At 34.7% G+C, this 27,501-nt stretch overlaps 1 protein-coding gene across 3 annotated transcripts in view; it reads left to right on the plus strand.

Annotated features, from left to right (window-relative positions):
• The window catches only part of phf14 (PHD finger protein 14), a 299,338-nt gene that overhangs the window by 158,335 nt on the left and 113,502 nt on the right, over positions 1-27,501 (plus strand). For all 3 annotated transcript variants that reach the window (XM_028817150.2, XM_028817152.2, XM_028817151.2), the window contains 2 exons: positions 8,102-8,158; positions 8,247-8,368. In XM_028817150.2, coding sequence (XP_028672983.1) covers positions 8,102-8,158; positions 8,247-8,368 — 179 coding nt within the window. The remainder of the gene's footprint in view (positions 1-8,101; positions 8,159-8,246; positions 8,369-27,501) is intronic.

Here is a 27,501-nt window from a genome sequence, read left to right on the forward strand (position 1 = left end):
AATGATAAAAGAAAAGCTAAGTACAAAAATCTGTTCAACTTTTAGTTGTCGGTATGGATTTACAGCAATTTCAGTGGCAGTTCCTATTTCTGAAGACATTTAAGTCCAAACATCGTTGTCTCTTTCATCAAAATGGCTTTCAGTGCTGCTTCTTTTATGGCATGTAAAATTCTATGTTTAGCCATACTGATGTATCAAAATAAATACAGGAAACATCTCAGTTGATGCAATCAAAACAAGGCATACTATTTAACATTGGGCAAGTATCCTGACTCCCTTCAAAGTTTCTGCAGCACTTTGTCAAGCAGAATTAACATTTAGAAATGCATTTTAAGATATCTTTAAGTACATTATGCATATCTGATGGTATGGCTATTTGTAGATAAATTAAATGGATTTTCAGATATGTCAGATGCATTTTAAAATGACTTAAAATTGCATCTTAGATAGGACTCCTGTGACAGGGGGGACGACATCTAACACTGCAAAAACAAATTACACAGTTTTTAACTGACCACAATTTATCAGACCCCTGGAGGTTTCTTAACCCAAACTCAAGATCATATTCGTTCTACTCACCAGAGCATCATAGCTACTCAAGAATTGATTATTTTTTTATAGATAATAATTTCCTGCCTACGATTAAATCGTGCAAATATGACACAATTGTTATCTCTGACCATGCCCCTCTAGTCTTGGAGCTAAAATCATTAAGCCCCTCACACTCACCTCGTAGATGGCATCTTAACCCTATTCTATTAGCAGACGAGAACTGCACAGAATTTATATCCAAACAAATCAGCTTCTTCCTAGAGACAAACACGCCCACAGAGGTTTCTACAGGAACACTGTGGGAAACTCTAAAGGCCTTCTTAAGAGGACAGATTATTTCATATCTTTCCCACAGAAATAAATTAGAAACCAAGAAAGTGTCAGAGCTAAGAAGCAAAATTACTAGAATAGATGAAGAACAAGCCAGGCGTCCAAGTGAAGCTCTTCACAGGAAAAGGCAGGCCCTGCGTACAGAACTCAACATCTTAACAACTAAAGAAACTGAACAACTTATTTATAAGTCAAGACATCATTACTATGAACACAGAGAAAAAGCAAATAAGCTTTTTAGCTCAACAAATTCACAAACAAGAAGTTCACAATGCAATACCAGTAATCACCAACACGAATGGAGAAGAAATCATTGACCATAAAAATATAATGCACGCATTTAGAGATTATTATAAATCCTTATATTCTACTGAGTTCAAAGAAGACAACACACAATCTAATGCATTTCTGGATACATTACAGACACCACAAATAGATGCTGTAAGTGCTGAGGAACGGGATAAACCTCTGACGCTAAAAGAATTACTAGATGCTATAAAGTCACTTCAAAGCTGGAAATCAGCAGGCTCTGATGGTTACACCGTAGAATTTTATAAGAAATTCTCCACTCAGCTAGCTCCCCTCTTATTGGCAACATTTACAGAAGCTAGAGACAACCAAATACTACCTCAAACATTTCGTCAAGCATTAATCACTGTCTTTCCTAAACAAAATAAGGACTTGTTACAATGTGCATTATACAGACCAATTTCACTCCTGAATAATGATGTTAAGATACTCTCAAAAATTCTAGCTAGAAGGATGGAGAAAGTGCTGTCCTCGGTAATATCACAGGATCAAACTGGATTTATTAAAGGCCGACACCTATCTTCCAATCTCCGACGCTTGTTTAATGTTATATATTCACCAGCAAAATCAAACACCCCAGAGATATTACTATCATTAGACGCAGAAAAAGCATTTGATATGATTGAATGGAACTACCTTTTCACTGCATTGGAGAAATTTGGGTTTGGCCCGAATATTTGTGCATGGATCAAACTACTGTATACCAATCCAGAAGCTTCAGTTTGTATTAACAACATTTGTTCAGACTACTTTAAGCTAGAACGTGGTACCAGACAAGGATGTCCCTTGTCACCACTGCTGTTTGCAATCGCCATTGAACCACTGGCGGTTCACTGTCAAAATTCTTATCAGATAAAGGGGATTATCAGAGAAGGACTGGAACAGAAAATTTCTCTATATGCAGATGATATGATATATCAGACCCAGAAAACACTGTGCCTGCAGTTTTAACAGCACTAACAGAATTTCAAAAGCTATCTGGTCTTAGAATTAATCTGAATAAAAGTATACTCTTTCCAGTGAATTCACAAGCATATAATATTAGATTGGACACCCTACCTTTTACCATAGTAGATTAGTTTAAATACCTAGGGGTAAATATCACAAGTAAACATAAAGCTCTTTATCAACAAACTTTTGCCGTCTGTATGGAAAAAATTAAGCAAGACTTGCATAGATGGTCAACCCTTCATCTCACTCTAGCCGGAAGAATTAATGTTGTTAAGATGAATATCCTTCCTAAACTTCTTTTTTATTTCAAAACATTCCAATATATATCAATAAATCGTTTTTTAAGCAATTAGATTCAACAATAACCTTTGGAACATTTGGAACTCAAAACACCCACGTATCCGAAGAGCGACCCTACAAAGACCTCAGGCAGAAGGTGGCATGGCTTTACCTAATTTTCAGTTTTATTACTGGGCAGCAAACATACAAGCCATAAAAACCTGGACACAAAAAAATGAACATACATAGACTTGGTTCGCAATAGAAGTAAAATCCTGTAGTACTTCTTTATACTCCCTGCTCTGCGCTTCAATAAATGCAAGTTATCGTAAATATATTAATAACCCAATTGTGCTTTACTCACTCAGAATATGGAACCAACTTAGAAAGCATTTTAAGATGGAAAATCTTTTATCCGTGGCACCTCTGCAAGAGAACCACCTTTTTCAACCCTCGCAAACATATCCAGTTTTTAATACCTGGAAAAGTTTTGGGATTAAAATGCTCAGAGATCTTTATATAACAACAACAACATTTATTTATATAGCACATTTTCATACAAAAAGTAGCTCAAAGTGCTTTACATAATGAAGAAAAGAAAAATAAAAGACAAATAAGAAATTAAAATAAGACAACATTAGTTAACATAGAAAGGAGTAAGGTCCGATGGCCAGGGTGGACAGAAAAAACAAAAAAAAAAAACTCCAGAAAGCTGGAGAAAAAAATAAAATCTGTAGGGGTTCCAGGCCACGAGACTGCCCAGTCCTCTCTGGGCATTCTACCTAACATAAATGAAATAGTCCTCTTTGTAGTTCGGGTTTTCACAGAGTCACTTGATGCTGATGGTCATACAGACTTCTGGCTTTTAATCCATCCATCATTGCTGGATCATCATGGTGCTTTAGGTAGTGCGCCACCACCAACAGGACACCGGAAAAGGAAACAGAAGAGAGAGTAGGGGTTAGTACAGATTTTGAATGAATAGTTATTATAATGAATTGGATATACAGAGTATCAGGATTAAATTACAGTGAAGTTATGAGAAGGCCATGTTAAAATAATGTGTTTTCAGTAGTTTTTTAAAGTGCTCCACTGTATTAGCCTGGCGAATTCCTACTGGCAGGCTATTCCAGATTTTAGGTGCATAACAGCAGAAGGCCGCCTCACCACTTCTTTTAAGTTTTGCTCTTGGAATTCTAAGGAGACACTCAGTTGAGGATCTGAGGTTACGATTTGGAATATAAGGTGTCAGACATTCCGATATATAAGACGGGGCGAGATTATTTAAAGCTTTATAAACCATAAGCAGAATTTTAAAGTCAATTCTGAATGACACAGGTAACCAGTGTAGTGACATCAAAACTGGAGAAATGTGTTTGGATTTTCTTTTCCTGGTAAGGATTCTAGCAGCTGCATTCTGCACTAATTGCAAACGATTGATGTCTTTTTTGGGTAGTCCTGAGAGGAGTGCGTTACAGTAATCTAGCCGACTGAAAACAAACGCATGAACTAATTTCTCTGCATCTTTCGATGATATAAGAGGTCTAACTTTTGCTATGTTTCTTAGGTGAAAAAATGCTGTCCTAGTGATCTGATTAATATGCGATTTAAAATTCAGATTACAATCAACGGTTACCCCTAAGCTTTTTACCTCCGATTTGACTTTTAATCCTAATGCATCCAGTTTATTTCTAATAGCGTCATTGTATCCATTATTGCCAATCACTAAGATTTCGTTTTTTTCTTTATTTAATTTGAGAAAGTTACTATTCATCCATTCTGAGATACAGGTTAGACATTGTGTTAGCGAATCAAGAGATTTGGGGTCATCAGGTGCTATTGATACATACAGCTGTGTGTCATCAGCATAGCTGTGGTAGCTCACGTTATGTCCCGAGATAATCTGACCTAATGGAAGCATGTAGATTGAGAAGAGCAGCGGACCCAGGATAGAGCCTTGTGGAACACCATATAGAATATCATGTGTCTTTGAGTTATAATTACCACAACTAACAAAGGTAGGATTCAAACCAATTTAAGACACTGCCAGAGAGGCCCACCCATTGACTAAGGCGATTCTTAAGAATATTATGATCAATGGTGTCAAATGCGGCACTCAGATCTAAGAGGATGTGAACAGATAAATGGCCTCTGTCTGCATTTACCCGCAAGTCATTTACTACTTTAACGAGTGCAGTTTCTGTGCTATGATTTGTTCTAAAACCTGACTGAAATTTATCAAGAATAGCATGTTTATTGAGGTGCTCATTTAACTGTATAATGACTGCCTTCTCTAGAATTTTACTTAAGAAAGGCAGGTTAGAGATGGGTCTATAATTTTCAAGAGCAGAGGGGTCGAGATTATTTTTCTTAAGTAGGGGTTTAACTACCGCAGTCTTAAGACAGTCTGGGAAGACCCCTGTATCTAATGACGAATTTACTATGTCAAGAACATTATCAATAAGCACGCCCGATACTTCTTTGAAAAAATTTGTTGGTATTGGGTCAAGGGCACAGGTGGAGGGTTTCATTTGAGAAATTATTTTATGTAAATCAGGTAAATCTATCCTGGTGAAAGACTTTAATTTGTTTATTATGGAGTACTGGGGTTTAGGAGGATCCTTAGACAACATATTTGCATCTTTTGAACAATTACGTTCCAAATTCAACCTCCCAGCTACACATTTCTTTCACTATCTTCAAATTAGAAATTTTGTTAAACAGAAACTGCCCGATTTTCCTCATCTCGTACCCTCCACCATGCTGGAAAAAATACTGCTCAATTTCGAGGAATTAAACACCATTTCCGCATTTTATAAAATCTTATTAGAGTCCCTACCTTTCAAAGACCCAAGAGGACATTGGGAAGAAGATCTCTTAATCAATACATCAGAAAAGGAGTGGAAGGTAGCAAAGCAGAGAATTCACTCGAGCTCCATATGCGCAAAGCATAGAATTATTCAACTAAAAATTATATATCAAGCTCATCTGTCTTGCTTAAAACTGTCCAAAATGTTTCCAGGGCAAGATCCAACCTGCGAATGCTGCAACCAAGCTCCTGCCTCACTGGGTCACATGTTTTGGGCCTGCACCAAACTAACATCATTTTGGACCAAAATTTTTAAGTGCCTTTCAGACAGCCTTGGGGTCACAATCCCTCCTAACCCATTAACAGCTGTGTTCGGTGTTCTTCCAGACGGACTTGAAGTGGAGAAGGACAAGCAAACGGTGATTGCATTCACTACACTTTTGGCACGCAGACTTATTTTGTTAAATTGGAAGAATCCTAACTCTCCTCTGATAAGTCAGTGGGAAACCAATATTTTATATTATTTGGAATTGGAAAAAATCAAATTCTCAGTTAGAGGATCTGTACTGAATTTTTTCAAAACCTGGCAGGATCTAATCAATATTATTTTAGAATAAGAGAAATAACTATTACCACATTTATTTCCCTTCTCCATTTTTTATTTACCTATATATATTTCTTCCTTTCTTTTGTTTATTGTTGCCTTATTAAAAAGCCCTAAGCAATTCTCCTTTGGCTAAGCTCTCCTTCTCAGGGTGGGGTTTGATTTGTCTTCGTTTTTTTGTTATAAATTGATCTATTTGTATGGAATGATTACAATAAAATTAATAAATAAAATTTTAAAAAAATACATCTTGATCACTTTGTGATTATCTGAAATACATTTCAAATGCATCTGAAGATATCTGGAAGTCCCTTCCTCTGTATTTTCAGGTATTTATAAAATATATTCTCTATTTTCAGCAGGATTGCATGTCATTTTTAAGATCTCTGAAATGCATTTCAGATATCTTGAATTGCATGGAAAGTTATTAAGATAGTTGCAAAAGGATTACAGATACGTTATGACAATCTTTTATTGACTTTATGACAATCATACTACAAATTGTAATCAAGAAATCATAAACTGTATTTAAGATATCTGCACATTGACTAACACTTGAGATTTCTAATATGCATTGTTAGGTGTTGCAAGGTATTTTCTTGATATCTTTAAAGGAGTTTCTCCACCATTTGAGATATGTGAAAATGTATATCTGGTTTTACCATATTTGATTTTAAGGTAAATGACATACATTTTGACATATCTAAAAATACTGCAATTTATTTCAAGATTTCGAAATATCATTTTGATATATCTAAAATGCCATTAAAGATATGTGTAATGTATACACAGATATCAAATGAGCTTACTAATGATTTTGTGGTATCTGAAATACAATATGAGATATAACAACACAGTCATGAAAACAGGAAATTTTACAGTAAGTTGATTTTGAAATATAATTTTAAATGCATCTGAGATGTCTTAAGAAACATACAATGCTGCTTTATTATTTCTAAAAATGTATTTGAGATTGTGCATTGCACAATATAACATTTTCAAATCCATTTAATGCAATGCATAGTCGTAGGAGGCCTGAGTCTGCCCTTCAAGTAGTGGGCTAAATGCAGAAACTAGTCTATCCCAGAGCCTACTCATGCTCACACCGATGCTAGTTTTGGAATTTTGCTCAAACCTAACTAGTATTTCTCATCTCTGACCTCTGAGGAATACCAGAGCACCTAGAGAAAATGTCATTCAGACATGCAAAGAACTTGAAACTCCTCACAGACAGCAGCTGGGCAATAGATATGAACCCAGGGTTTTGAGTCCTTGAAGTAGCTGTGTTAATCATTGATCTACTCTGCTGCTAGAAATTTGTTTCAGATATCTTAAAATATTGGCAAATTATTTTAAGATATGTTAAAATGAGTTTCAGATCTCTGAAAAAACAACTTAATTTTAAGATATCTGAAATTAATTTTGAAGTCACTCTGAATGTTAGTAAGACAACAAGCAATATGTCTTTCTAGAAAAAGAGAAGAAATATCCCATGCAGTTTCTCTTTCATACAAGACTACAATTTTCTAAGGCTTAATCAAACTAAATGTTGGTTATAGCTGACATATAGAAAACAATTAGTATATCGGACAAAAGTATACTGTACATTATCAAAATGGCATCAACCTTTTAATTTATAAGCTGTTTTAGGCAAATCTTTGTTGTGGAATATTCTCGTGTCTACTGGACTTACATTTAAGTAAGCACTCTTGTTCCTAATTTAATATCTGCTTTAATACAAGAATTACTCAGGGTGAAGTGGAGAGTTTAGCTAGATATTACATTCTTTAAATGTATTTGAAGAAAAGCTGGGACTGCAGTGTTATGATCACCAAGTTAGTAACTAGTTAAAATGTATTTATTGGCATTGACTATTTAGTAGCCAAAACAGCAAAGCATTTCAAACTTAGTTCTCCCAGAATTATCCTGTAATTATAATAGTTAAGATAACCTATCAGGTGATTGCTTATATATAAAACAAAAAATTAAACAACCTTTTATGAACTTGAAGAATTAACACTGTATGTAAACAAGAAACCTATATTTATGGATTATTAATTTTATGTGTGTCTTTTTATGGTTGTAATTATCTAATTGCTGGAGATTTGTATATTTAACAATTCTTTAAAGAGCTTAAATATTAGGAAATAAAGTCTATAGTGAATTTTGGGTAAAACTTGTGCAAGGTAGCATTTGGGTCATTTATACAGTAATTGAGGTGATGAATGGTGATGACATTATCTCACTACTTATTTAATATATTTCAGAGGACTAGAGGCCAGAAACGTAAGAGAGTGTCAATTTCAGAAGAAGAGAAGCCAGAGGTATGACATCAGATTTTCATTTAATTTTCATTTTATGCATTATATGATGTTTAATTTCTGCAAATCATATTGTTCTCTTTTTTCAAAGGAGCCACCTCCCAGAGAAAGACGACAAAAACAATCAGTAATGCAGAAGAAGCCAAAGTCAGATGACCAGAGAACAGAATGTGCTACTTGTAATGGACCAGGAGACAATGAAAATTTAGTTAGGTAGGTCTTATCTTATAGACAGTGCATTAGGTGATTAAAGTTCCATTTTCATTTGGAATCTTAATGTATGTACAGTAATTGGAGAATGGTTGTATATAATGGAGAAAAATTCTGTTTAGTAGGTAGCATTACTAAGTTTAGAAACACAGATTGATCTCTCTTCTTGAACTGTCACATGCATTTACCTGTTAGGTTAAGATGTAATACTTTTTTGTGTTTTCCTTCCATCTGTTGCTAATTAGAAATTCCTCTTCCAATGAACTGCTATTTATATGTGTATGTTTACACGTATCTATGTATTTGTGTGTGTGTGTAACTTGAAATGCATTTTTATATATAGCATACATAAACACCACCATCTGTGTAGAAATCTCCACAGTGTGTCTACCAATCTATCATAAACCACATGTACATGCTTTTTTCTCCAAGTCACAGGGAGCCTGTGGCAGCATTAGGAAACCACTCCAGACTAGGTACCAGACAGCACATCATAAAATGTACTCATGTACACTCCCACATTTACTTATTCCAGGCCAGTTTATAGTTGCCATTTAACTTGCACATCTTTGGGATGAAACAGAAAACCCAGTATATTTGGTGTGAAAAATCAAAGTTGCAATGAGGAAAATCTGCCAACTCTTTTCTGGCAGTGACTGAGTTGTGATTCAAATATGGTCATCTGGAGGTCGTAGTAGTAAACTAGTTACTCTTTATCTGTTTATTTTGTATTTTTTAGTTGGTGCTGTTGAATACCATGAAAAACACTGCAACATTACAGTGAAAATAACATTCTACCAATCCCTCTAATATCACCTTTAACATAGAAAATAAGTTACATTTTCACATCCTCAAGTTAACATTTCTTAGTGGCTCTGGCTCAAATAACAAGCTTGACTCCTTTAGGATATGTCTTTAACAACTACTCATGTCAGTGCAGTTTTTACACATTCTTGTTTGCAAAGCTGGTCAAGTTAATTTCTTATTCTTCCAAATATTCAGAACTAGATTAATTTTTAGGTTTAGACTGGATTGCTTCTAAGATTGCTTCTAAGCATTCACTGTCTTGACTTTTATATGTACAATGCTCTAAGTTACAGGAATAAGAAAATGACTAGTGCAAAGTTTGTATTCTTCTTCTGTACCATTCTGTTAAATTTTGTAATGTTTTTAGTCATTCTATTCATCCATTATCCAACCCGGTATATCCTAACTACAGGGTCACAGGGGTCTGCTGGAGCCAATCCCAGCCAACACAGGGCGCAAGGCAGGAAACAAACCCCGGGCAGGGCGCCAGCCCACTGCAGTTAGTCATTCTAGTTAACGTAAAAATAACTGAAGCAAATATCACTAATATTTCTTAAATAAAAAAAATTGATAAAAGACTCTGCCTAAAACAAGCCTTTTAGTGACCATTTCTAATAATTGTTTTTAAGTGGCTACTGGGGTCTGTTTATGCATTTATAGATTGTTTGCGTAGAAGACTGTTAGTTCTGAGGAAGATTATGAACTATTGTTTCACCCCCCACCCCCATCCTGCATATCCTGACAATTATGAAAGTTTAAAAAATAAAGATAAAAATGACATGTTAATGGAATCCCTCCTAGTGTAATTCTAAAATAGGAACTTACATATAGCATCCAAAATCTTATGCACACAGCCAAATTAATTCAAATAACATTATTTTAACTCAGCTATGCTGAGACTTCATAATACACTAGACCATGTATACTTTATTATGTGCAGTAGTGGTCACTTTGCTACAAAAAACACATAGGAGCTCAAGAAGCTGTTCAGGGAAGATCAACCAAGTGCTGCCCTGCACTAGGGTGTACAGTTAGGTCCATAAATATTTGGACAGAGACAACTTTTTTCTAATTTTGGTTCTGTACATTACCCCAACAACTCAGATGCAGTTGAAGTGCAGACTTTCAGTTTTAATTCAGTGGGGTGAACAAAATGATTGCATAAAAATGTGAGGCAACTAAAGCATTTTTTTAACACAATCCCTTCATTTCAGGGGCTCAAAAGTAATTGGACAAATTAAATAACTGGAAATAATATGTTCATTTCTAATACTTGGTTGAAAACCTTTTGCTGGCAATGACAGCCGGAAGTCTTGAACTCATGAACATCACCAGATGCTGGGTTTCCTCCTTTTTAATGCTCTGCCAGGCCTTTACTGCAGTGGCTTTCAGTTGCTGTTTGTTTGTGTGCCTTTCTGTCTGAAGTTTAGTCTTCAACAAGTGAAATGCATGCTCAATTGGGTTAAGATTAGGTGATTGACTTGGCCATTCAAGAATTTTCCACTTCTTTGCTTTAATAAACTCCTGGATTGCTTTGGCTGTATGTTTTGGGTCATTGTCCATCTGTATCGTGAATTAAATAACCTAGATCGATTAGATGTCCTCCTTTTGTTTATAAAATGTCTACTGGCAGTACTAGAAGAATCATAAACCAAAAACAAGATTGTTTATCTAGTTAACACACTACTGTATCTATCAGTGTTACAAATGCTATGCCATGTACAGTTAATATTTTCAATATTATGATTTAGGATATAAACAATAGGTTGAAAGTGCCACCAGAAGCAATGTTCTTAAACAACATTTTATTTAATCATTAAAGCAAGGGAAGCTTTTTTTCTTTTGTGTTGACATTAGGAAATGAAGCAGGAAGTCACAGCAGATCACAGAACTTTTTCATCTGCCTTTCCAATTATTTTTTATTCAGGTCCTTTATTAAAGTTTATGTTGTTCCAAAACATTTTTCATATTGACAAAAGAGAAAGATAATTTTTAACATAGTCTATATTTAGTATTACAAAAGTGTGTTTTTTCTACATGATTGCTTAAAGAGAATCAGGTGAAAAAACATAAATGCCTTATACAGTGTGTCATAATGGTTAAGAATAGTACATACAGTAATCCTTCCTCCATCGTGGGGGTTGTGTTCCAGAACCCCCGCGAAAGGTGAAAATCCGCGAAGTAGAAACCATATGTTCATATGGTTCTTTTTATATATTTTAAGCCCTTATAAACTCTCCCACACTATTATAAACATTTCCCGCACAATTATACAGCATAAACCCTTTGTATTCTCTTAGATATTAGGTAAGATTCGTTGAAATTATGTATGTAAACACAGTTTATATACAGTAAAACCTAAATATTATTTTAAAGATATCGAGCGTCTCCGATATTATGTTACAGCCATTACGACAGACAGGCCACCAGCAATAAATACGTACAATGCAAGAAAAATTATATGCAGTAAAATGTGTGTACAGTGACACTAAACTATGTACATGTAATAAGTACTGTACGTAGATAATTAATTATGGTTACTCACCAACAATGACACGACGACTTGTCCGATAATGATGAGTTTAATTTTACTGCACAACAAAGAATAGCGTTACAGCTCTTCTAAAGGAGCCTCTTCAGGCGACTGTGTAGCAGATTCCATCCAGACTACTGCCTTATCACGTCCACTTGCAACTCGTTTTGCGCCCTGGTTAAAGGACACTGCGGCCGTAGATCTTATATGCTTTTCCTCCTTTTTAAATAAAAAGAATCGTGGACTCATTGATGCCGTAATGGTGTCCTGCAGCGGTGTAGCTGTTCTCTTCCTTCAACATATCCAAAACTTTTACCTTTTCTGCAATTATTTGCATCTTCTGTTGGCGCTTGGACACGGCCCCTGAAGCAGTAGCAGGAGCACGTTAATGCTGAATGAGTGAGATGAGACTTCCTGGTTAATGCAGCACTCCGTCGCTGAGCCAATCAACACACAGGAACTTAACTGTGTGCTCTGATTAGGTAGCTTCTCAGTCATCCGCCAATAGCGTCCCTTGTATGAAATCAACTGGGCAAACCAACTGAGGAAGCATGTACCAGAAGTAAAAAGACCCATTGTCCACAGAAACCCGCGAAGCAGCGAAAAATCCGCGTTATATATTTAGATATGCTTACATATAGAAGCCGCGAAAGTCGAAGCGCGATATAGCGAGGGATTACTGTATATCTAATTTGTACTGTGTGTAAAGCTTAAATGTATGTTATATTTATTGCTAATTTTAGAGTGCATAACCAGCAGAAGCATTGTGCAAATCACAAGAGCAGTCTGCTTCATTGCCAAATGATCATGTATGCTAAATAGGCAGGCATTATACATACATAATATAATTACACATAAATGTGTTTAGTCATAAATAACTTCTGAAAGACTCAAAAGATTTTGATTTGTTCACTCTGAGGTTTTAATCTGAGATTCCTGTTTAAAGTACCAAAATTACTTTTCAGTTGTATTTCATCTTTAGTTTTTTTATATTTTTCATAGTGCAACTACACAATTAAAGCATGTGCTCATAAAATAAATGCTTATATTTTTGTTGGATCACCTTAGTCATGTAACTTCAAGAATCATTCCACTGTAGCATCTTTTAAATGCCATAATCCTTCATCTGCCACATTAAACCCAGGGAGAATAGCCAAGAGTAGCATCAGCAGAGTTATATTAAGGGATGAAACCTAAACCATGTGGAAAGATTCTGTGGAAGAACAGTAACCTTTCCCATGATGAGTGCATTTCCCATTACATTTTTGACACAGAATTCTGTGAAATGATTTAATGGTGGCATTTTGTTTTGCTGACTCTTTTCTTCCTTTTAAAGAGAATACAAAGGCAGGGTTAGGCATGTAGAGGAAGATTGACCAAGCATCTGAATTCTATTACTTGAAGCTCCGTTCTCCATAATTGCTTCTAGAATTTGTATTGTTTTCATGCTCATGATTCCTTGTTCAGATGTAATTACAAGTTTATTTGATTTAAAAAAAAATAAGTTTATACTTTAATTATTAATTGTGTGTGTGATAAACAGTAAATAAGTGGATTTCTGATTATTCCATGACAGAAAACTTGATGCAAATGACACATTTATCATTACAGGCTACAAACACACACACACGCACACGCACACACACACACAACCCGTTCATTTTTTGTCCTATTTTGTATCTTTGTAAAGTTTATGCATTGGTATATATATGAAGAAACACAAGCATGAGTATTTTGCACAATTTGTGAGGTTAGGTCATAGATTTCATTATGTTATATATTATTTCTGTTATCTATTTTATTAATCCATATTTTTCTAAAGGCTCAGAGCCTCTTCAGGCAGCAGTTGCATCAACATAGGAATCAAATCTAAATAGCAGTCTTTTGCAGGGGTCATCCTCTATCTATCTATCTATCTATCTATCTATCTATCTATCTATCTATCTATCTATCTATCTATCTATCTATCTATCTATCTATCTATCTATCTATCTATCTATCTATCTATCTATCTATCTATCTATCTATCTATCTATCTATCTATCTATCTATCTATCACACAAACACCTTTTCTCTCTTTTTTCTCTCTCTCAAACCTCATCATAGGAAAGGACTTATTTTATGTCAAATCAACTGATTTTCTAGAAATCCCTCACACTTTGGTCTCAAAAAATTTTGAAAAAAAATACCAGGTGAACCCATGATATCCAGGAGACACCGTGTAAAATTATTTTGATGCAAGATCAATACTTTACAAGATACAGCCAATTTTGTGAGGGGAGAGGGGTGTCAGATTTGACAAGGTTTTTTTTTGTCTGTTTCCAGGCCATATCTCAAGAACGAACTAAATTATGTAGCAGGCTCACATTTTGCATACTGGTACCTTTATAGGTATAGTTACATAATCAAAATGTTTGCTCCAGATGACACCACTTGGTAAGAGCAGACCTTTAAAAATGGGAAAAAATATTTTGCATCTTTGTCTTTGCCATGTTTAGCCTTTCAGAAGGTATATTTCTAAGTGGTGCAGCCTGCTGATTTTTGTCCATGTTTAGATACCTGCATACTGCTTTTTAGGTTATAAACAAACAAGAAACTGCATCAGGGTTTGACCAGCAGACCTCTCAAATGTGAAAAAATCTGACGAGTTTAATTTACAGTGGTAATATCCAGACATTTGTAAAATCATTTTTCCTGTATCTCACATGGCCACTTATTTCTCAAAAAAGAAGTCTTACTTTTCTTATGTGAATCTTTCATTTTTATTTTCCATTCTAAACATGGGTTAAATTCACCATTTGTCAGTAATGATAATCGCCAAGTTCCTCAACACTAACTTGGGTGTAGGATTAATGGAAAAAAATAAATCACCAAAGCACATTAAGCACAACACATGAACAACAGCTGCTTGATTTATCATTAAATACAAAACTAGTTATAATGAAATGTTAACATCTTCGTATTGCTGCACCAGGAATGTGACTTATTTAATTTCTGTTTCAATCAAAGTGCAGAGTGTAGGGATTCTTTGTCTTTGACATCAAGTTGGTAATGCCTTCAACTGACCGTTGTAGGTGCACTGAGCAGTGCAGTGACACACTAGAATATCACTAAAAAAAATATTGTCTCTTGGTGGCCAATGGAAAGACTGTGCAGGATAGTTTAGATGCATGAAACATATAAGGATGTCTGATTCCACTTCCACTCTTGTCACGAATCACACCAATCCAACATTTTATATCATACATGCACCCAACATAGCCTCCAATAGGAGGCTTGTCTAATGTGAAGGACACATCTGATCCATCAGGAGTGTGATCATGAGAGGGCAGGATCTCAGCTGCTGCTTCAGTGGTGAATATTCGGAAAGTCAATTGCCTGTCTTCACCAGACACCCAACTGACTTTGAGTTTGCCATCTTCTGTAGGGATGTAACAGTGGTATTCTCGAGTACCAGGTACTCTTCTGGCCATGGAGAATCGCATACTCTGTTTAGCAACATGAGATAGGACATCATCATTTGATATGAAAAAAAGTTTGACGTTTTTGATAACTTACTTATTGAAAACTCAGTGATTACCATTTTTGACACATGGTGCATTCACTTGCTCTGTGGTTTAGTTCTTGAGCTATGGACTTTTGATGAAAAAACAAGGCTGGAAAAAATCTACACCACCACCCCAGTAAACTGGCTGTATCTTGAAAAGTGTTGCTCTTACATCAAAAAAAATACATATGTGGTGTCTCCTGACTAACATGGGTACACCTGGAAATTTTTCAGAATTTTTTGAGTCCAAAGAACTTGGGTCATTGGTTGATTTGACATGTAAAGAACCAACGGCATGCATTGCAACATTTTATTTGCATGCACATTGCAAGCTGTATTGGGGGTATGGAGTATATATAAAGCACTTTATATAATTTTATATATAAAGCACAAGTTTTATCTCAGTTTGGTTTTTGAAAGTGCACTTACACCTCTTGATTCAACCTGCCTCTCAGTTGGCTGTGCCTGACTTAAGATTACAGCACAGAAATATACCACACTATTTGTAAGTGGGCTGTATTATGTAAAGCATGCCTGCAGCCAACAAAAAAGCATAAAGCTAACACCTTTTTTATATAACTAGTAAAGTGCTATTAACAAGAATTACTTCTTTTTATTCAATTAAAAATGTTCAACTCCACTCACCTTTTCAAGTGTATGTTTATATTAAGTCATCTTGCAATATAAACTATGAACACACCTTTTCCTACTAAGCAATTAAACTGTTACTTGAATTGGGACATACCTTTTTAATTTACAAAAATATGCCCAGTGTACCAGAGTTAACTTTGAAATATGACTGAAAAAGTTAGATAACATACAATTTCATCACAGACTAACTGGTAAATGCTGCTATATTCATTTCAAACCCTTCACTAATAACTTACATGCTGCATTTTTGTTTTGTTGAACCCTTTCTTGTGATAGAAAGTGGTTTATTTTCACACAAAGAAAAACCATCTAAGTAGTGTATAAGTAATTTTATGGGAACTTTTTTCTTCTTGCTTATACCAATGTTATATGGGTATCTCAGGAAATGTCAAGCATTATATTGGCCATCTTGAAAATGTCTTGAGCATGTTGTCCTTTTCAAATTCATCTCTTTTATAAACATAATAGGAGCAATACTGTAAGCATTTTTGTAAGATAATGTGATATTGTTCTTAGTTAAATTATGTAAAGTAACTCTTAGTTTAAAACAACCCTTCCCTATTAAAAAACAAAACATACTAAATATCATTGGAAACCTAGGGGTGGTTATATGGTGACTATATAAGCACCAAACTTGAAAAATACAGTTTTGGTTCATTCAGTATACTTTATGTATAAAGCTTATACTTTCATAAAAAGCTTATACAGTATGTCGGCCCTTGCAATTCACAGGTTTACGATTTGTGGATCCGCCTAATTTTGACTTTGTCATCAAAAATTAAATGGAGATTATTTTGTAATCTATTGAGGAAAACTTCAGATGATGATGTAACACTGCTACTTAAATGGACAGCAAATCCCAGTAATCCAGGGAGTACTGCATCATTGGGCAGCTTCAGCCATTGCGGCGTGGGCTGCTAAATGAAAGATGAAGCTGCTAGTTTAAAAGTGAGCCATAACAAGCAGGATCTCAGTCAGTGGTGTGTTTTTGTTTCAATGGTTCACTGCACAATTGGATCACAGTTACACCCATCAGATTACAGTTTTCAGTAGATTTATGTTCTTCTCTTGTGCCCGCTTGTTTGTGTGATTTCATCTTGGTTGGAAAACATCTTGTCTGGTAACACACATGACTTCTAAAGATCTTCATATACATTGGCATCATGCTTGGCCGTAATTTTCAGGATACTGTTCACAGGGGATTTCATTACATAACTTTATAAATATCACCTACATTTTCGAAACTGGACTGTGTCACGAGTGTTTATCATTTTGTCCTTAGTGTTTTGTTAGATTTCTTTTGTATCTGTAATATTAATAATTTTTGTCATTTACTATATACACACAAATTTATTTTAAGTAAAATATAGTAAAAAGTTACAGTTCAAAAATGAACTGCTGAACTACACACTTTGTCTTGGGGACACCGGGCATGTTTGTCTCCGCAACCTGTCTTACACACATGATTTGATTGTGCAGCTATCATTCAGTCTCATGTTTATTGCAATTTTTTTCTTCTTATTTAGTGCAATAAACTTAGAATATACATTAATCATGGACCCAAAACGTATTGTATTTGCAGATTTTCACAGTCACAGGTGTCCTGCGCCCCCTAACCCTCAGAAATTACTATGGATTTCTATAGTTTAATTCTAAAGTTTTTTGGCATTTGTTATGCATCAGCTGCAAATTCATGTGATGTTTGAAGCTATATTAGCATATTATACTTCATTAGAGAGCTGGAAAAGTGTAGTTTGTCTGACAGCTGTAACTAAAATATTGTTGTCTGTAGTATAGTAAATTTTTACATGTCAGTTGTCAAAGTGACAGTAAAATATGGTATTGATACTGTGAAGTGGAGTCCTGAGTCCTTCACAGTTCCCTGTTTGAATGAGTCTTTTGATTTATTTTTTTATTTGATTTACTTTTATCACTGTCCTTTATTAATATCTCATTTATCTGACCATGTTTTCAAGAGTATTTCATTTAATTATTTTTGTTACATGTAATATACAAATTCAGTTTTTTGAAAATGTTGTTTGTTTATGGATAACTAGTTTTTTACATTTTGTATTTTTAAAATATACAGCCCCAGGTAAATTTTTGTTTTGCTAGTTTCTAGTTTTAAGAGCCTTTAGCATAGGGTTAAAATTAATTGAACATATGATGATGGTGAGATATCAATTCAAGTTCCAAAATGTTACAAGTATTCAAGTTCAAATCTACAATTGTCTTGAATATTGATAACTGTATCTCTTGATAAAGTTCTGCCACTGCTCTCATAAGTTTAAGTAATATACAAGTGGTTCTGAGAGATAAAACAGCATGACAAAAGTTAAGGAAGGAATAAAATATTTTTTGTTATGCTTATTGAACTTTTATGTTTGTCATATGTTAAATATATTATTTTTGAAGTAAAAATGATAAAATAATCTCAGCATTATTCATTAGCAATAGAGAATATTTTTGCATGTCAGTAAAACAGCTGAAAGAGCTAACATTAAATTTGAAAGCAGCTTTACAAAGCCAGTTTAACCAGGTTTATACATACATTAGTGTGTGTTTATGTATATACTGTTTATGTATGTATGTATGTGTATGTGTATATATATATATATATATATATATATATATATATATCCTTTATTATTTTATGTAATATTGAATGTGTAACCTTTTCATTAATATACAGTATGCTGGCTTTAGCACATGTGTTCTTAACTATCACTCGTGCCAGTTAACTTTGATAAGATTTTGGAATTATAAAATATGTTTACCCTAAAAATTTTATCCTCTACCAAACTGTGTAAAAATAAAGGACCTTTGCCTTCAGGGAAACTCTTAAGAACTCTTTGCAGATTAAACATTAGATGAAACGGATACAACTAGCTTCAGGAGAAAGACATGTGTTACAGACAAAGGGAATCAATTGTGCTCCCTCACATCCAAATAAGATTACATCAATCAATAACCACTCTTTGGAGTGATTGAATTCTGCCAGGCCAAATTTTTTCTCCTCAGGTTGCTCAATTTTACCAATGATTAAAGTACCTCCAAATTGCTTTGATAACATCAAGGACCTTGTAGTGACAAGGTCTGTAAGTGCAATCTCTTCAAAAGATAGAGGGGAAAAGAGGTGCATTATAGAAAGCTTTGGAAAAGATCACTACCCAGAGCTTCACAAAAGTGATTCTAGAATAATAATCTGTGTGCTATGTTTATTAGAGTTTAGGAAATTATGGATCTACATGCTTAATATGAAAATACGATGCTTATGCTCTAATTACATAAATATTCCCAGAGGTCATTCTACTTAAGTCACAGTAAAGTGCCATAAATATTATCAGGTTATGTTTTCCAAACAATTGCTGAAGATTACATAGCAGAACAAACAGTAAGAATGATGTTATTTAGGCATTACACTCACATGTAAAACTAAACATATCACTATATTTTTATTTAAAGAATTTATTACAAAAGTACATTATTACTGTTAATTTAATTTATGATGATGCTGCTGCATTGCTGTTCTTTGTTTTTATCTCATTCCTTTATTTTGCATGTTATCCCATTATCCTTTATAATTATGCTTTGTCAATGCAGTGTATTCAACAAATGATTTTTGTACAATTGCAGAAAGTGTTGTACTTAGTTCCAAACAACTTTTAATAAGATGTAGAAGTCTGTCAAAATATTCTTGAATTAAAATGCCATACCGTATCCATATACACTTTTTATATCACTTTCATATTAATGAAATCACTGTATATCAGCATCAAGCAAAATTACAGTGAACTAAGGAATAGCCATTTATGATTTGAATTCATAAACTAATAGGCTATTTATATTAGGAAATTGGTTGTTGCTTTAAGCAAACTGAGACTTTTTGTTTGTAATGTATTTGAAAACTATTTTATCACTTGTAATTCAATTCCGCAACCCATAACTACTAATTAGAATAAGGTAATTCATTTAAAGTGTGCCTGTTTTCCTAAACAACTGTCCCAGGTATCTTTAATTTCATAAACAATATTACTTACCTGCTTTCAGTATATATTGCTGGTTACCAAATCAGTAATGAAGCAGTTAATCAATAAAATTCTAGCAGATAAAAGCCACTACATAAAGTGCAATAAGAGCAGTTGAAATCAATGTCATAAAAATGCAAAGGATGTTTATTTGACCAGTTCATATCTTATCTTGGGAACTTCAACCTGATTATCTGCTTTTTCTATACATTTTTCTTTTAGATTCTGCTATATGTGTGCATAATGCTTTAAGGAAAACAGATTTCAGAATGCACGCATTGTAAAGATAATTTTTTGAGGCCTATAAACAGTATTGTAATTTACAATAAATATAAAAAGGGGTGTCGCAGTCAGATCCTTGATCATTCTCTCTCTTCTCTTATGTCCCCTTGGTTAGCTTCATTGAATATTCTCATTTGGTCCTGTTTGGTTTTGTAAGTGAGTGTGCCTAGTGACACACTGACACCTCTTTTGAAGTTTTAATCTACCTTGCCCAAGCTACCTAATACAATAGTCTGTGGTCCCACAACAACACTTTATATTTGAATGACAAAGTTCAGAAAATCAACTAAATATTTAATATTTAAAGAACATAAAACATATAGTTACCATCCATGAATTACCTGATGTGTTACATAAATAATCACAATTTGAATTAAAAAGTTAGATTCAGATTGACATTCTGCATTTCAAAGTAGAGAGCTTTTATATAGTAGAAATATGCACCCTCGTGGGAGAGCCTTTATACCCAAATTATTATTTTTCTGTCAGGGGATGCAAGTTCAGTACCACAAATATGAGTTTGAGGTCAAGGAATAAAATGTGGGAATACAATAATTTGAGACTTCAGAAATGTAATAGTGGTACCACTCGCTGTTATATGTAGTGCCTGCCAATTAGGAGACAGCAGGTAAACACCCCTGTCATGTTAAAAGCTATATGTAGATTATTGTAAAAGTGCATGTTGGCTAAATCAGCTTAAATGAGGATTACAGGCATTGAAAAGACTCTTTAAAGTAGTGATTTTTCAAGCCATAAAAGTAAATTTTGTTCAGTTCAGTGTCACAGGAACCCAAAGCCTTTCACATCGCCACCGAGCGCACAGCAGAAACCAACATTAAAGGGGCAACAGTCCATCTCGGGGCCCATTCATGCACACACCCACAGTAACACAGGATGATTTAGAACTACCATTTGACCTTACATGTGTCTTTGTTAATGCAGAAGGTAAAATTGAGTGCCTAGTGAACAAACCTATCACAGACATTGGAAGAATGTACAACCTCTACACATTGACCATTTATGGGATCTAAACCTAGGATGCTGCATCCATGAGGCAGCAGTGTTAGCCACTGTGCCAGCATGTTTTACAACTGCAAAACTAACAAAAGAAAAATAAGATGTATGAAATTATTCATGCCTATAATCCTAGTTGGCCATTTAGAGTGCTGCATGAAGTTTGTTATATGTTAAGACCAAACTTGTTGATGTTAAGTTTTAGAATATTTTATTAATTTTCTTTCTTGGCACCTAATTTATAATGTGATATCCATTTTTTTAATCTGCATTCAAGACATGACCTGTCTACAGTTTGAAATTGGATGGATGTAGCGTACTCACTAACCACCTTTATTAATTTGGTGGTACATGTCAGATTGACCTGTTTGTAAATGTTCAGTTTGGCTCTCATCAAGATTATGGTCTCTTATCTCAGGATCATTTTACTACAACACAGATACTGACTATGGAAACATTTTAATTACAGTGGAGAAATGTTATTAATACAGATAAAATGGGTTACATTTATGGGTTACATTATTCGTTGTTAAAAAACTATTCAGTCTGAAGTTTTTTTCAGTTCTGTGTATCTTTGTCACCTGCAAATTTAACAATTCACATACAGTATTCACATTTACATATTGATGTTTACTATTTTAATTAGAAATCAGAAAGTGGGGATGGCATGGTGGTACAGTGATTAGCGCTGCTGTCTCACAACTTTACAGTTCAGATTGCAGCCTGCTTACTTTCTTTATGGAATGTTCGTGGTCTCCCTACTTTTGGGTGGGTTGTTTTCCCTGGAACTCACCGAGATGGGCATTGTAGACTGAATTGCACCACAGAATTAAAGACTTGACAGTATATGCAAATGCAAGACTAAAAGGCGTCTTCCTTTGTGAAGATAGAAGGACTAGTGTAACATGTTACTTGACTGTGATTGAGGTGCCTTTAAGCAGAGGCTTGAGCTGAATATGTACTTTGTATACTGACTGCTTTGCTGCTATATCATACATTAGGCACATTGTGCAGAACTGCAACATGCATTATAAATAAAGGCAGGTATAACTATTGATGAGCAGTTATTATTTATGCAATGTTGAAGCCCCTTCACACAGTCAAAGTCAAACAAACCCAATAAAAAGACAAGCTTACTCCATATCAAACTGCAAACACATTGAGATGGGAGCTGCCACTCTGCTCAACAAGAAAGACACCGATAAGAAGCAATGCTAAGCTGGAGTGCAACTTTGGGAAGCCCCTCATGTCGCAGCATGCTTTCAGGTCCTCCTCCCTCCCAGTAGAACAAAGCAATGCACATGCAATGATTAAAAAAAGAAACAAAGGAAATTGTATAAAATGTTATCTTGAAGATGCCAACAAACTGTGCTGACTATAGATGGATAGATAACACTTTATTCCCCTCAAGGTGGAATTGCAAGAAAATAGAAATTAAAAAACAAGTTTATCAAAAACAAGTAATTACAAAGATACAACATGGGGAGAACACAGAGTTTATGTTATAGGCTGCCACCTACATGGCACCCTGATGTTAAAATACAGATCATTTTGTAATAAGCTTGTTGTTTACAACTGTTTAATATGCACATGATTTTGTGTTTATATTTTTTCTAAAAAAATTATATTTTAATTTTTTTTTTTTTTCGTGCCCAGATGATTGAAATGTGTTGTTTTGTTTTCACTAATAAATATTGAAACAGCACAACTCAGGAAAGGACAACTTGTCACATTTATAATTGAAAACATATATAGAAAAGCTATATGCTGTGTGACAAGAGATCATTTATTTTTATGTTCAGGTAAGCTTTATTAGTCATTAGGAATGTAGTTATCAGTATGCCAAGCTGATGGACCATTAGTGAGCACAAAAGTATTTGAATGCCACATGGCATAGCCTTAGTAGTTGTACTACTGATAAAAATGTATGGCATTTCTAGTTTTCAGTTTAAAATAGTTGTACAGTGATCCCTCGCTATATCGCGCTTCGCCTTTCGCGGCTTCACTCCATCGCGGATTTTATATGTAAGCATATTTAAATATATATCGTGGATTTTTCGCTGCTTCGCGGGTTTCTGCTGACAATGGGTCTTTTAATTTCTGGTACATGCTTCCTCTGTTGGTTTGCCCAGTTGATTTCATACAAGGGACGCTATTGGCAGATGGCTGAGAAGCTACCCAACTTACTTTCTCTCTCTCTCTCTCTTGCGCTGACGTAGGGGGGTGTGAGCAGGGGGGCTGTTCGCACACCTAGACGATAGGGACGTTGCTACCTTCTGTGTGCAGCTGCTTCCTGAAGGACATGCTGCACGGTGCTTCGCATACTTAAAAGCTCAAAGGGCACGTATTGATTTTTGACTTTGTTTTTCTCTGGCTCTCTCTCTCTCCCTGCTCCTGACGGAGGGGGTGTGAGCTGCCGCCTTCAACAGCTTTGTACCGGCGGTGCTTCGCATACTTAAAAGCCAAACAGCCCTATTGATTTTTTTTTTGACTGCTTGCTTTGTTCTCTCTCTCTCTCTCTCTCTCCTGACGCGCACTCCTTTGAAAAGGAAGATATGTTTGCATTCTTTTAATTGTGAGACAGAACTGTCATCTCTGTCTTGTCATGGAGCACAGTTTAAACTTTTGAAAAAGAGACAAATGTTTGTTTGCAGTGTTTGAATAACGTTCCTGTCTCTCTACAACCTCCTGTGTTTCTGCGCAAATCTGTGACCCAAGCATGACAATATAAAAATAGCCATATAAACATATGGTTTCTACTTCGCGGATTTTCTTATTTCGCGGGTGGCTCTGGAACGCAACCCCCGCGATGGAGGATTGATTACTGTAAATGTAAAACATGAAAACTTTTTTTAATGTATTAAAAATGTGCTGAACTGTCAGATACATTTGACATTTAGAAGGTGCTGTACAAGTTTTACATATAATTTACATGCAGTGTACCAGGTTATTGAAAAAGATAAACCTTAGTTAGGTGCTCAAAACAACATTATATCTGACACATACTACAGTGAATTCAAAATATGTTGAAACACATGGATTATCTTGTTTTTGAGCCATAGCTATGTTGCTCTTGTGAGACAAAACCTGAAAAAGTTTGAAGTTGCAGACATGAGAACAAATGTGACAAGATCAGAATTATAGAGCTATATCACAAAGAAAATACTAATTTTTCCCTCCAAAAGCTGAAGGAAAATTGGCATTAGCATCCTTCCTTCTGTGTTTCTGCTCAATTTAATTGTGCAGCATCAATAAGCAATCACAAACTGTTTAATGCCGTGTATGTCACTGCTGTTGTAGTATGTTTTCTTTGTGTGTTTGTGGTAAAGTAGGCTCCATTAAACTGACCTTATTTTTAAAACTATCGCCATGACCTCAGACTTATCGATAATTCTTTACCATTAGCACTTTAGTGAGGTTTTAGTGTGTCTACTATTTAAATTACATAATCAACACTATGTCATTAATATTCACAAACATAGTTGATATACATTTTACCTGCATAAGAAAAGATTATACAGATGAAGTCTAATTTTGTAGCTGCAGAAACAAAGTAGAAAGTTTTTGCATAGCAAATTTGTTATTTAGTAATTTTCTTACTTTCATTTCAAAATGCATAGTTTGGGCTAACTACCTGAAGAATACTCAGAACTGTATCATTGTGAAAGAAACAAACCCCTTTTTGTGAGGTAACAAGATCACACACTCTTACAAACACAAAATCATAATTTTGTGCCATTAAGGACATAATAAGCAAATAGTAGCATACTAATTCAGATTTTTATAAGATGAAACCTTAAAAAACTGATGACTCATAATTTGAAATATTTTGTTTGCAGTGAAACCAGAAGAAGTGTTTGTGAAAAGTGTTTTTGAATCCTGTCTGCAGCCTTCTATGATGCAGAATCTGACATGATGTCGTAGTACATTTTGAACAATGATTTAGAGGATTGAGTCAAAACTGATTGAGTAATTAGTGGTGTATAGTATTTACAGTTTTTGATTTATCATTGTGTACATTTGGGGAAAATGGCTTATTTGCAAAACTTCATCTTTTAGCACAATAATGACCACAAACACGCTGCAATCAAAATTAGAGCCTGCTTTGAGTTGAAGTCTGGAAATAGAACACTAACAGTATTAGGCACTAATTATATTAGATTAGCCCAAACCTCTGAAGCTGCGTGGGATCACATGGACACAGAAAAGAAAAAAAGCCAAAGTTAAAAGTAGTATGGAATAATTGCAAATCAAGACTACTTTAAAAATGATATAGTAGTGTACCAAAATACATTTCTTCAGTTTTTCCTTCTAAAAGAGGCACCAAAATAATTACTTATTTTAAAAACACAACATATTTTTTCCTATTTTTATCATATTAGTGTTAATCTGTGTTTGTTGTAATGGTGTATAGTGTTTTAATGAAATAAACAATACATGCCCAGATAACTAGCTTTAAAAATAAATTTCTTGGGGACTCATGTTTTTTTGCCATACTTTATTAGTGGGTATCATCTGTTGCTGATTTGGGAATAGGTTTCCTCTTAAATATTTGGCACCGATAAATTAAAAAAAAAACTAATGTGCCAATAATTAATATAAGAACTTCTTTTCTCAATAAAAAATAATAGTTTCAAATTTTTAATTGAATTGCAATGAAAGTGTACCCAGAGAAAAGACATACAGTATATACTTCACCATTTTCAAATGGCATGCCCACAAATAAGGCATATACATTTTTAAATAAATTTAATTTTCTAACTGCACTAGGAAACTTCTGTTTGCTTTGCACTAAAAGTTAAATTATTGAAAGCACACATACACACATATTTTGGGGAGCAAAGAGAAGTTGTCATTGTTTAAAGTCAGTTTTAAATTTTCATCTTGAAACAACTTGAAATGAGGGTTAGGTGGAATCCAAGTCACATTTAAGGAGTGCAGCTGCCAAAATGTTGCTAATCTTCAGTCCCTGGAGAGGTAGTCTTAAGAGAATAGCCATGTTTGAAAATTACAAAATTATTTTTGGGTTATATATTAACAATTTATTTATTTGTTAGGCATTTACTTTTTATATGTTAACATGGGTGGAATTGTAATTTATTATATTCTGCTTTCCTTCTAAGCAACCAAAACTTGGTTCCTGCATCCTGAGAAAACTTTAATAATTTATTATCTTCTAATTGCAGCTAAATTACCCCCTGGGTTGCAACGGTGCCTAGGACTCCCACAGGGCTACATGGGAGTTGGAGTTTGGTGCTGCCCTTTTGGGATCCGTGGGTGCTGCCAGGGGGTGCTGCAGCAAACGCTAAGCCCTTATGGGTGGTTCCTCTATCACACCTGGAAGTGCTGCCGGAAATACATAATCAGGCACCTGGAGCACTTCCGGGGGCATTATAAAAGGGGCCAGCAGACACTACTCTGTGAGCCAGAGTCGGTAGGAGGGAGATGAAGCTTGCCGTGGAGGAGGTAGAAAAGAGAGAGAAGAAGAAAAGAAAAGTATGGTAGTGCTTGTGCTTAGTGAGATTGTGTTGTGCCTTTGGGAAATGGGGAAGGTGTTTCTCACAAGGTGAAGAAAAATAAAAAAACATTTGTGTCTTTATAAGTGCCACCTGCGTCTGTTTGTGTCAGGTTGAGTGGCTGCTATGCCCTCTACACTTGTCACAGTTTTTACACCAGATGTAATATTTATCTACAGGTACTGTGCCTGAATGTAACTGAAACTTGTATTAGTACAGAATCAAAGGTTAATTGATAGAGTTGGGCAGGAAAACTTTTATTTAAACTCTTACCCAGATTTAAATGATTGCTTGCATCATATAGATCAGTCTTTTCCAAAACACACACTAATATTTTGACCCACTCACACTAAGCCAGTTTAGTTTCATTACAATAAAATAATTTGACTGTCATATTTTACATTAAATGAATGTTTTACTGCACCTGCTGAACATGTGAGTGTTACATATTACGTACAGTATCACACCAACTTTATCCACCCTGATCCAGGGTGAAGGTGTTCCCATAATTCATACATTACATAAAATAAATCTATCATAGTGTTGGGCATGTACTAGGATATTTATTTAAAAAAAGAAGAAAAGAAGCAGTTATGTAAATGTAAAAGAATTGTCTATGATTTAGGACAGTGGTTACCATGTTCAGTCCTGGAGACACTGCTAGCTATATGTTTTCGTCCCACCCAGTCATTTTACATCTAGTTGATCTATTTGTTTAATTAGCTGGTCTTTAGGTTTTCATCTATTATTTTCCATTC

Source organism: Erpetoichthys calabaricus, chromosome 13, assembly GCF_900747795.2.
Source record: "Erpetoichthys calabaricus chromosome 13, fErpCal1.3, whole genome shotgun sequence".
Taxonomy (NCBI): domain Eukaryota; kingdom Metazoa; phylum Chordata; class Cladistia; order Polypteriformes; family Polypteridae; genus Erpetoichthys; species Erpetoichthys calabaricus.